This window comes from Centroberyx gerrardi, chromosome 23, assembly GCF_048128805.1.
Source record: "Centroberyx gerrardi isolate f3 chromosome 23, fCenGer3.hap1.cur.20231027, whole genome shotgun sequence".
Classification (NCBI taxonomy): Eukaryota; Metazoa; Chordata; class Actinopteri; order Beryciformes; family Berycidae; genus Centroberyx; species Centroberyx gerrardi.
Window position 1 is genome coordinate 21,256,181 of NC_136019.1, and position 12,863 is coordinate 21,269,043.

Sequence of the window (12,863 nt, forward strand, 5' to 3'; positions counted from 1 at the left end):
CAGAAATTATTTTTCTTGCCCTTTTCACTGTCCGTTTGTGATGAAGTGATTCGATTGATTGGAGGGGGATGCCAATGATTTTGGATGATTTGTTGACAATGCGCTGTAATTTATTCCGGGAGTGAGTGTCCAAACTGCTGTACCAGACTGTTATGGATGAAGTGAGGATGCTTTCTATGATGGCTGAATAGAAACGGAGCAGGAGATGTTTCCTCACTCTGAATTTCTTGAGCTGACGGAGAAAGAATAGTCTTTGCTGGGCTTTTTTGAAGATGTGGTCTGTGTTGATCTTCCATTTAAGATTATTGCTTATGTGAGTGCCAAGAAATTTGAATGAGTCAGTGATGGATATGGGTTCGCCAGAGATGAGTACAGCGGTTTTGGAATTTGACTTGCATCTGAAGTCGATAATGAGTTCTTGAGTTTTTGATGAGTTGAGTAGAAGGTTATTGTCTGTGCACCAGGTAACTGCACGGTTTATCTGTGCACGGTATTCTGTTTCGTTGTTGTTTAAGATGAGTCCTGTGATGGTTGTGTCGTCCGCATATTTGTAGATGTTGACGGAGCTGTAGTGGGATGTGAGATGGTTTGTGTAGAGAGAGAATAGCCAGGGTGAAAGGACGCAGCCCTGGGGTGCTCCTGTACTGAGGTACAGAGGGTGAGATGTGCTGTTATTTATCTTTACTCTCTGTTGCCTGTTCCAGAGGAAGCTGCGGATCCAGTGACAGATGCAGGGGTCAATGTTCATGTCCAGTAGTTTATTGAAGAGTTTGACCGGGTTAATTGTATTGAAGGCAGAGCTGAAGTCTATGAACAGGATGCGGGCGTAGGTGTTGGGGGTCTCCAGGTGTTGCAGCATGTGATGGATAGCTGAATTGACTGTATCCTCCACAGACCTGTTGGCTCTGTAAGCAAACTGATATGGATCCATGAGGGGAGTGGTGCTGGTTTTCAGGTGAGTGAGGATGATGCGCTCAAATGACTTCATGGCCACGGATGTAAGGGCAATCGGTCTGTAGTCATTGAGGCAGGAGATATTGTTGGTTTTAGGCACAGGGATGATGGTGGATTGTTTGAAGCAGTGGGGCACTGAACATTGGCAGAGGGAGGTGTTAAAAATGTTGGTGAAAACAGGGGCCAGTTCCGCAGCACAGTGATGGAGCACACAGTGATGGAGCACAAATGATGTCGTTACTGCCTACGTCACTGCCGCTAGAAGGTCAAAGGGCCCCGTGCACAGTTATTACGTCAGTCTGTCGCCAGACAAGCGCCAGATTTGTTTAGCACGGGCTAGCTAAGAAAACAACAATGTTTCAAGAACTAATATACATGTACGGGCTATTCCAACTGTTGAGATTGACAGGACCGTTGGCGTGCTGTCACCAAAACAACCACCACGTCCTGCATTGATGACGTATTTTCCTGTTACGTCCTTGTCGGGGACGCATCAGGACACATTGCATTTACACTACAAAAGATATGTGGTCAAATGCGTCCCAGACCACCTCGGCAAGTGGTTTGAGTGATCGGATCACAATGTGTCTTGGTGGTTTTAAAACCAAGTCCAAACAGGGTCCTTGATCCAAATGATGTAGCTTAATGAAAGGCAATAAAATAAACACTTTGTATCTGCAGACCGCTACATAGATGCAACTAGAGCCTCTGGCCCCGCCGACAATCGGTCAGAATAGGGTGACACCACATCAGCGAAGTCGACTGCAGTGTGAACGCAGGGTTAGAACCCGCCCAAAAAAGAGCTGCTGTTTTATCAATAACATCTCCATTAAACAATCCCCTTCCTCAGCTCTGCTCAGCCGTGTATCAGTGCGAGGCGATGAGGCAGGCCAGCAGACACACCGCTGATATCCATCCATGTCGGAGCGTGGGGGTTCATACCCATCTTCAATTACATCCCATAAATGTCAGGCTGCCTCTCCAATCCCCGCCTCGGCGTAGCGTTGGGCCTCACAGGGGCATCCGCTCAGACGTGATAGGAATCGGACCACCGCCATTTCCATACGCAAGTGTGAGCATTCATTAAGTGTGTGTGTGTGTGTGTGCGTGCGTCTTATCAAGCGGGAGCCGATAAGCCGGCAGCAGATGGTCCTGCAAGGCGGAGCGTGATAGAGCAATTACGGTGATAGTCAATTAGGCCGCGCTGCTAATTGACTCATGATTAAAGCCAGAGCTGATTAATAAAGTGAAGGCAGCTCTCTTCTTCTTCTCGGGCATGATGGAGGGGAAGTGTGATGGAGAGTCTGTATGCGGTGCCGCATAGAAATAAACAGACGCACAGCTGGGCTACATGCTGGATCTATCAGCACTTTAGCGGCGTTCAAGTACGGCCATGAAATAGTATAGTATAGTATATTTTCCTTTTTTTCATCATTTTCATATTTTTTACATCTGTAAATATAGTGGCCACTTTATTAGGTACACCAATCTATCTACATAGCAGCTCACTCCTTAAAGTCGAGATGAAACGGCATTTCGAGAGTATCTAACTTCCGTATCGTGACATATTTCCGAGTGAAACAGGAAAGACATAACGTTGGGAGGAATTTGATTTGAACGTTGAAAAGTGGGTGTGTCATAACACCCGAAGACACACTGAAGTACCATGCTGTTGCTAGCTAGCTAACTAATTAATCTTAGCCTCTTAGCTCTGTGCGCTAAAAGTTGAAGATTGATTGATGGGTGGATGTCATGATATTATTGGTTGAAATTAGTTACGGGCATGCTTACGTAAGCACACGGCATATTTTGTTTTACAGGAGGAAAACATGATTGAATTTTGATATAAGAATACAATGAAATTGATTTTTGGTATTTTTTTTGGCATATATTGTTAAATAGGTGCACAGTATGACCGGGGATGTGATCTAAAAGGGTTAAAAAGGCATTTTTCATTTCATCTCGTCTTTAAGATGGTGAGTCACGTATAATTAAAGGTGAAGTAAGTCCGATTTTTTCCTGCCCCATAGCACAAAATGACCATAATATATCTGTTGGGATTGATAGGGTTGTTCACCAGTACCAATGATTCAATGATTACTTTGCCGCATGCTGAGATTTCTGCCTTTCAAAACTGACTTTCCATCCCATACTCTGTTTTGGAGACTTGATATTGTTGCAGTTCCTACTGGTCATCGATAGTTTGATAAAAGTCATAAATTACTTAATGCCGCTTTAAAACATAAGTATAAAGCATGCAGACACAGTTGAGAGGTTCATTTACTGTTTGTAGAATGGGCAAGAAGCTGATATAAGCGACTTTGATGATGGTTGGTGCCAGATGCACTGGTTTCAGCATTACAGCCGCCCTCCTGGGATTTTATCACTAAAGTGTCTATGAGATCATTGAGACTGGTGCAATCGTGCCATAAATAAATGATAAACGTCTTGATGAAATGTCAGAGGAGAAGACTGGTTCAAGCTAACAGCAAATAGCAGCTCAGTGCAACAGTGGTGTGCAGAAGGTCTTCTCAGAACCATAACTGGTCGGACTACAGCAGCAGAAGACCATGCTGTCAGCTAGCAAGAACAAGATGAAGCTACAGTGGACACAGGATCAACAAAAGTGGAAAACTTTGCCTGGTCTGATGAATCCTGACATGCTAACAGGTTACCAACATGAATCCTGGTTTCTGTTGGGATGCTAACAGGTTAACAACATGTATCCTGGTTTCTGTTGTGACGCGCTAACAGGTAAACCACAGAATCCTGTTGTGACATGCTAACAGGTAAGCAATAGAATCCTGGTGTCTGTTGTGATGCTAACAGGTTAACAACATAAATGGATCATGGATCATCGTGCCTGGTGTCACCTGTACAGGCTGCTGGTGATGTAATGGTGTGGGAATGTTTTCTTAGTTCACATTAGGCTCCTTAGTTCGAATGGAGCATCATCTGAACACTGTGTACCTAAACATGGTTGCTGTCCAGGTCCGGTCTAGCCTTTGTCAAATGGAAACTTCCAGCAGGATAAAGGCGTTCAGGTCCGTGACAGTGACTTCAGTTCAGATCTCAGAGACCTTTGGTCTGAGGTGGAACAGGAAAAATGTGCAGGAACTGAGTGACGCTTTGAGTCAACATGGACCAAGATCAGAACGTTTCCAGCACCTTGTTGAATCCAGGCCATGAAGAATCAAAGCTTTTCTAGAGGGAAAAAGAGGGTCCTACTGGCTACAAGCTAGGTGTAATGAAACATTTTTTTATCGAGTGTATTTGGAAGGTGTGGTCTCTCAACACATGTCTACATGCCTATTCACTTCAGTACATACAGTATGTATGGCCTCCTGTAGACTGGTAATGTGAATATGAACCTGTACACTGTATGTTGTCGTCTTTCACATATTGCCTTTTCCCATACTCACATATTCCCACCCCACCAGCAAAAAAGCTACATTACATGTGCAATAACATATATGTGATCTTCTATCTTCTTCACTATTTATATTTGTATCCAGGATGTATGGCATGTAAGTCTGGATATTTAACTCAGATGTAGGTTGTAGGAATGTATGTAGATATGTATGTATGTATGTATGTATGTGTATATTCAGTACTTTTATACTTTATATTTTATTGAGTCTATTTTTTAAGCACCTTTTAGGGAGTTGAAAATATCGTTATATATGGCATATATATATATATATATATATATAATTCTTCACCTTTTCCATAATGCACATATCTCACAATGCCTTTTTGTCTCAGCAGGTTCTGATGCTACTGATACAACTGCTGCTATTTTACCTTGAATCCAGGCTTTTTTTGCACATTTTCATTCATGCATATCTACTTAATTTTAAATTAAAATTTCTATCACCCCCATTTACACTGTTCTTATTTACATCCTTCTCTGGTTTGCTGTATCCTAATACTATTTTGCTGCTGCAGCGATCCCATTTTCCCTAATAAAGTCTCATCTAATGTAATGTAATTTAATCTATTTTCCTGAGTGACAAAAGAAGACACAAAAGAAGCCACATTTCCAAAGCTTTTCAATCATTTACAAAAGATGCATTTCAGGTTTATCAATTATGTTTGGAAGACGGACATAGTATGCTAAACCATGAAAACAATATAACAAGCCTACTAGTCAAATATGAAGCATGGTAAAAAACAAACACTGAGATCAATCTCTTCGGTCTGGTAATATTACACTTAGATGTGACTACGCAGTGCTAGCAGGGTGTGGAGCCGTCAGCCCCGGGGTTTCCCGTCTGGATGTCCATGGAGGCCGCCTGGCGGCGGGGGGGCAGGTCCGCCAGCACCTGGACGGTCTGGGCCAGCCGACACAGACCCTCCTCCTCCATGATGAGCAGGGGTGAACACATGGAATCCTGGGGAGGGAGGAAGGAGGTCAGAGAGGTAGAAGGGAGTGGATGCAGATGGAAACACATTCGCTTCATGCAGAGACAAACATTACAGTAGCATAGACTGATATATGGGGCCAATATTGGTCTTTTATTGAAAATCAGATCTGGTCCAGTCAGTGTGGTTCATCTGATATGATGGATATGATGCAGTTTGATTGATGACATATTTATAGTAGAATTGATCAACACTACACTGGTTGTCTATGGGAAGATGTCAACCTGAATTAATTCTAATGAGACATTTTGATCAGATTCCACACAAGTATACAAAGTATCAAAATTCTTTGCTACAAAGATGATATAGGCCGTTGAAACATGCTGTGTGTAACATTTGGTGGAGATTAAGGCAACATTGTAGGAGAAATTCTAAAAAGTGGTTTCTACTGTATGGTGGTGCTATAAATCATGACTAAATGTGGTCCGTCACACTTTGGGGTCCATCCCAAATGTATACCTGAGCCTTGCTATCTGCAGCCAAACTCGGCTACTGCGATTTCAGACCGTCCACATGGATTGAAAATGACTGAAATCTAATACTACAGTAGCCGGGGTAAAAGCAGCCGATTCAATCCACTTTAAGTCAAGGGAAAAGTGGAACCGAGGATGCCGTCCAGAGCGATGACATGTAACGATAAACTCGTTTTGGTGCGACAGTCATGCAGAAAACGTGATTTGTATGTAGTCAGTGCTGCCTATGTGACGTGCTGTCATCATGCCCGTTTACAGACTACTGAAGTAGTCCTTGTTGTTAAAAGGGAAAGACATTTCACGTAATTTTTTGTAATCATTTCTTTCTTTCACAGACATTCTGGTTTTGTTCTTATGTTTCTTTCATCTGGGTCAGCTTGGTCTGTATCGGTTTAAACTGCGATGTGTGGATATAAAGGACAGCTGAGTGGCGAAGGAGTTAACAAATTACTGTATCAAACAGGCTCATTGCCACTCTCTACCACAGCATGTAATTTCAATCTCATCTACAGTGGATATCAAAAGTCCACGCACCCTGTCAAATGTTCTAGTTTTTATTGCCTCAAGGCCCGAAATGAAAACCCATTAAATCAGACTTTTTTTCCCCCTACTTTCCTTTGGATAGCATAGCAACCAGGCAAATCGAGATAAAAACAAACAGCTAATCATTTCTGACAGTGTATTAAAATGGTAAAGTGAAACACATAAAAAGATGTTATGATGATAACAGATTGGAGTTTTAGTTCTACAAACATTTCTTGGATGCAGGAATCATCTTACTGGTTGAGGCCAGTTTCAGTGGGCGGAGCCAAGGAACTACAGTTTTCAACGCAAATTAGCTAAATGGCGAACTTGAATGGCAAAGAATGAACTACGGTCATATCTAAACTAAAAAGAACATAGGCCTACATGTAAATCGTCATGACTTTTTTTTTTATTCATTCATGACCATGGTATTCATGATGTTGGAAGGTCAGCAGCTAGCTAACTAGCTTACCTGGATAGCTCTAAGCTAGTATGGCTAGTTTGAACTTAGGTCAGCTAGGCTAACTAGCTAACCTAGATAACTTACTATGGCTACATTGTATTTTTTCAGTTAGTAGCAGAGCACCAGGCTTCATAATATTAGCTTCCTCCTCTCTTACTTCTTGTCTTTTTTTACTTGGCTTCAGTCTAATGTTACTTAGCTAGAAAAAGTGGTTCTTTGGCTCCGCCCACTGAGGTTTAACTCAACCAATGAGATTGTTTCTGCCTCTGAGAAACGCTTGTACAACTAAAGGCCCTGACACACCAAACCGACAAAACTCCTAAACGCCTCAGCAGTACTAGAGTAAACCAACAGCCTAGGCCTCAGTCACATTCAAGCCAAGCACTGGACACTGGGCACCAATTAGATCTGCAAATGCCTTGACAGAATCAATGACCTGATCTTTAGATCTCACTTTAGTTAATCTACCTGAATGGCATTCACCAATGGAGACTATCAACTGTAATAAAACATGTGAATGTCAATCCACATTGATCACATCCAGTCTAATAGTGCATTTATCTCAAGGTTAGGGGTTGACAGACAATTTCATGTTACAATGTGATCAGATTTAGTCCCAGGGATCCATATGGGAAGACTTGAAGATGTAGAAAATGCTGGGAATAATTCTCATGCAGTTTCAAAATACGCGCTTCTACCTCTACCATGTACCTACTGCTGTGTCTGGAGAGGAAGGAGGCTGGAGGTTGGAGGTTAAAGTGATGCAGACTGGAGAAAGCAGAAAGGCGACACGGCACAATTTATGGAGTCGCCTCCTTGTGAATGCTGCAGTACGAAGCTACAGGCCGAGTTGTACGGTTACCTGGACCTCTGCTGAACACACTCACCTCCTCCGGCACAGGGCAGCTACAATTTACCATGGTCAACCTGCTGTTTGGAGAGCAGAGGAGCCTCTGGAGAGGTTAAAGCGCAGGGCAACAGGGATTATCAGGGGATCTGCAGGTTCAGATCTCCAGATTTAAGACTTTTTGAGGCCTGCATGGAACAGAATTTAAGACCAATTTAAAAAACCAGAGACTAATTTAAAAAACAAATTTCTGGTTGGACATAAGTAAATAAAGATGTGAATGAGCAGAATAAGAAAAAGGACAGCAGGAAATTAATTAAGGGACATGAAGTCCAACATGTTTGTGATATTGTATTAACTCTGTTCTGTATTAATCTAAGAGTGGACATGCACATGGGTCAAACTGATCAAATTTAAGTGCAGTAATGTAATACAACATAAAATAAAACTACACTACTGCTGGTCCCATTCACATCTTTGGGTCAAACTACTAAAATCATGGTATTTGTCTTATTTTGGTTGACGTACTTTCCAACTCTGCCTCGACTAAATATCACTGAATGTTAAAAAATATTATATTTGAATCAAAATGAAATCTGACATTTCACGATGAAAAATTTTAAATTCTAATAACTGGATTTAAGACATTTTCATATTTTTGAAGGCCTTACATTTAGATCATATGATAGATTTTCATGTTTTCAGCACCTGCAGATACCCTGATCACACTTTAAGTCTTCAGCTGGTTGACAATAAGCAAGAGCACAACAGCAGGCAAACACACAAGCAGACAAACAGCATCACGGTCAAAGTTCCTTTGTTTTTTTTTAATAATTTCTTTACAGCGAGAGAGAAAACAAAAACATATAGATTTGTATAAACTCAAAAAATTATTCTCATTAAATACAAGGGTATTATATAAATATTATAAAGTACAACAGTATTTGTGTTCTGCATCTTTTAAGAATATAGTTTGGTCTAAACCAGTGGATGAATTATGGTGCTTATCCAGTTTCACTTTTATAAAATATACATTTTGATTGAAGCAGTATAAATTCCATTTTAACAGCAGGCTATTTTAACATTTGTGAGATAAAAAAAAAATTGTTATAGCAGACAGGGAAAGGGAGTGGACTTTTTTTTTTTTTTACAGTGGCCGTTTCTACCTCGAGACAACAGTATAGGTGTGGACAGCGGACATGGAATAGCCTCATTATGAAGTATAGGAAGAGTTTATGAAAAAAATCTGGACCAAAGACTAGGGACAACCCCTCTGTTAAGACCCACACCAGTAAACTTAAGGTGTGCTTCTAGATAAATCAAGTCTGGGGGTATAAAAATATATTGTTATTTCAACAGAATGACTTTTTAAAAGGAGTTTTTAAAAGTACTGCTCATGTGACTTGGGACTAGGGTTTGCACTTTAGTAAGTTAATTGTCCAATAATAGTTTTGTGAATTAACTCATTTAAAGGCAGTATCCCCGGGTTTTACCTATATCTGAGCAGGTGTGGTGGGTCACTCTGCCTTAAAGAGCTGCTAACACTAAAAGAATTTCATTAGTCTGGGTTTCAGTGGAGAGTTTTAGTGTCCCATGATGGTCTAAATGCAGTTTCAGAGGCTTTTCTACTATGATAAGAATACAATTCTGGAGAAAACACTGAATACGTGACATTTTTTGGGCATGGTCAAAATGGTCAAATTTCAAGATTTTGACTATCGGCTCAAATTATCAGCAGCTTCAGTCCGTCAGCCTTCAAAACCCCACATCAGTCCAACCCTACTTGGGAGTATTATTACTCCAATAGGTGTCTTGTTGCACAGACATTGACCTTCTATGAGCAATAAGCAACACACAGCATGTGGTAGAAAAAGCAGAGGCCATTTGATGCACTATTAAACTCCGCCTCTAGGGAATCAATTTAACACACTGAAAGATACAACTTTAAACAATCAATGCTATTTTAACTCTAAATAATTGAATATTGACTAAATCCAATTTACCTGTGTGTGTAATTTAAAACGGCCACATTGATTCAAGAAGGCTATAGGAGGCATTAACCCTATTGGTTTACTTGCTTAACTGGATTACAGAAGCCTCTGCTCTTTCACCAAGCACTGCAACATCAACAACAACAAAAACAAATGGAACATAATCCAAAATAAATAAGAAAAGCAATAATTTAATTAGTTGTTTACATTTATACAGACATGAAGCAAAGTAAGCTGGTCTATGTGACCAAACGAGAAAAAGGACTTTATACACACAACCTCAGAGGGTTTTGTACCGTCAGTTTGACACACGAAGCTTGGGGCTGATCAGTGTGACAACACCGCCCCCTGCTGGTCACACGTAACATTGCAGACAGAAACACAAGCAGGGCGGTCTGTGTGAGTGGTGTCGGCCGGGCTTCATTAAGAGGCACTGTATCATTCGTCTCAACTAACCCTTTCGACACCACAGTGACATTACTGTGTGGGAAAGAACATTCCGGACGCCACATTTAGGTAACTCGCATCTTTCTCAAGGCTTAAAATCACATTCACAGTTCAGTCTCGGGTAACTTCCACAGGTTTCCACTCTCTGGACAAGTGGTTGGGCTACAAACATGCAGACTTCAGTTTTAGCTGTACAAACCATACACACGTTTCTTGGAGGCAGAAATAATCTCACTGGTTGAGTTAAAGAACCACAGTTTTTCAACAGACTAAAGTCCAGTGAAAGAGGTAAGAGCGCAGGAAGCTAATATTATGAAACCTGCGCTCTGCTACTAACTGAAAAATACAATGTAGCCATACTCAATTATGTTTCCCTCAATTGGATCACTCCAATGTTTGATATCACTCCGCGGCGCAGGGATACGTTCGAGGCAAGGATTTTACGATTCTAGGATAGCTATGTAGTCTAGTTGACTTTCCAAGATCAAACGAGCCATACTAGCCTATAGCTGTCTAGGTAAGCTAGTTAGCTAACTGCTGGCCTTCCAACACCATGAATGCCATGGCCATGAATGAATGAAAAGAAGTCACTGCCATTTATATTTTGCCCAGAGTTTCTTCTTTGCCATTTAAGTTTGTCAGTTAGCAAACTCGCGCTCTGAAAAACTAGTTCTTTGGCTCCGCCCACTGAGGTTTACCTCAACCAATGAGATTATTTCTGCCTCAGAGAAATGTTTTGTACATTAAAACTGTATTCTGCAACAGACAGGCTGTGCGTTATAGTGAAGGCTAAACTAGGCTAAGGCATTCAAATGTTCATCTGCTCTCATATTTTGTGTCATGTTCTGTCTATCAAAGTAGTGTTTTCCATCCATGAATCCCCCTCTAAATAAAAGCCATGGGCTGTAGCTTATCTATGTGCCAGTAGTGTGCTCTGCTGTGTATTTTATAAAAGGTGCTCTGCTGCATACTGTATATGGCTCTGGTGAGTTGAACACCCACCACTGCAGCTGTCTAGTCTGTATACACACTCTTATGCTCTTACAACATCTGCTCTGCGGGTCATGGATGTTATGCATACTGAACACACACACACGCTACAGAGTATTGTCTGAGATGGCAACTGTGGGAGCAGCTGACTGCCCTGTGAGTGTGAGTGTGTGTGTGTGTGTGTGTGTGTGTGTGTGTGTGAGTGTGTGTGTGTGTGTGTGTGTGTGTGTGTATGAGAGTTGCGCTGGGCCTGCATTCCTGATTAAACTCCACAGCTGCTTGTTTTAGGCACATTTACACGACTGTGTGTGTGTGTGGCTACAGTAAGTAATTTATGCACAGACATGTTTATGTATATATATGCATGTTCTCCGTTGCTCCTCTAGGTGAGGAGGTGGCAGTAGAGGGCGTAGAGCAGGGCCATGGCTACACAGTAGAAGAGCAGGAAGCCTGTGGACAGCAGCGAGGAGGAGGAGGAGGATGAAGACGAAGACGAGGAGAGGCGGGGCCGGTCCTCCGCCGTCTCCCCCCCCTCCGCGGCCAGCAGGGCCGTCACGCAGCGCAGCACAGCGGGCAGCTTACATAGAAACACATCAGAGCAAACACACACCTCCGTCTGGACAGGAGAGGAGAGGAGAGTCAAAAAGAGAGAGAGAGAAAAGAAGGACGGAAGGAAGGAAGGAAGAGTTGGAGGCAGGGGAGGAGGGAGTGTAGAATACAAGGTAGTTGTATGGTTAAAACAAGGAAGAGTCCAGGAAGCAGAAGGACAACATAATGGAGGGTAGAATTACACAGAGCGAATTAGGGTTAGACCGATATATGGGGCCGATATTGTCTTTTTATTAAAAATCTGATTCGTCTACCTCTGATATGATGGATATGATGCAGTTTAATTGATTACATATTATTGTATTATTGATCAATACTACACTGGTTGTCTATGGGAAGACCTTAACCCAAACTGATTTTGATGACACATATTGATCAGATTCTATAAAAGCATCCATGAATATGTTTTATTAGTATCATTATCCTGGGTTCCAATGGAGAGTTTTAGTGTCCGATGGTCTAAATGTTGTTTCAGAGGCTTTTCCACCCTGACAAGAATAAAATTCCAGGGTGAAAACACTGAATACTTGGAATGTTTTGGCATGAAAATGGTCAAATTTAAAGATATTGAATGTAAGCGCAAAATATCGGCTACCAGCAGCTTCAATCCAAAACTATTGGTTTCAGTATCGGCCTTCAAAAACCCATATCAGTCGAACCCTAGAGCGAATAACAGCAATTCAGACAAACACAAATGAGCTTATAGCACATGACAAATGCCTCTGCTGTTTTTTCGGGCTGTTTTAAAAATGACAACATAACATGTAGGTGTAAAACTCTGTGCAAAATTTCAATATGCTCTCATGGAAAAAAGCAAAAAGAGAAGAAAAAGGGAAAAGTGATGGGCTTTACCTCGGGGACTCCCAGCTTGCGACAGGCAGCGATGAAGTTTTCCACATTGAGCCGGCACTTTGCCGAGCTCAGTTTTGGCTGAGGGGGTTTAACAGCAAACACAACATCAGACACCCAGAGGTGGTAACATGTTGCAGTAAAATGAATACGTTTCTTGGTAGGGAGTAGTGTAAAAAAACATTTCAATGTCAGTTCTAACAAGACAAATATCAGCTCATTCTGTTGTCTTTTGGTCTTAAAGGATAAGGCCGGTGTTTTTTAATGCATTGCTTACCGTCAACAAATCC

The 12,863-nt window shown here is 41.6% G+C and overlaps 1 protein-coding gene across 2 annotated transcripts in view; it reads right to left on the reverse strand.

The window, feature by feature from the left end:
* Positions 1–4,990: 4,990 nt before the first annotated feature.
* The window catches only part of lrch4 (leucine-rich repeats and calponin homology (CH) domain containing 4), a 45,446-nt gene continuing 37,573 nt past the window's right edge, over positions 4,991–12,863 (reverse strand). The window contains exons 17-18 of one of the 2 annotated variants that reach the window (XM_071926046.2): positions 12,577–12,654; positions 4,991–5,348 (exon numbers count right to left, since the gene is read on the reverse strand). In XM_071926046.2, coding sequence (XP_071782147.1) covers positions 5,190–5,348; positions 12,577–12,654 — 237 coding nt within the window. In that variant the 3' untranslated portion in view covers positions 4,991–5,189. Of the gene's footprint in view, positions 5,349–8,419; positions 11,732–12,576; positions 12,655–12,863 lie in introns of those variants that run through there. The other variant, XM_071926045.2, reaches the window with a different exon arrangement.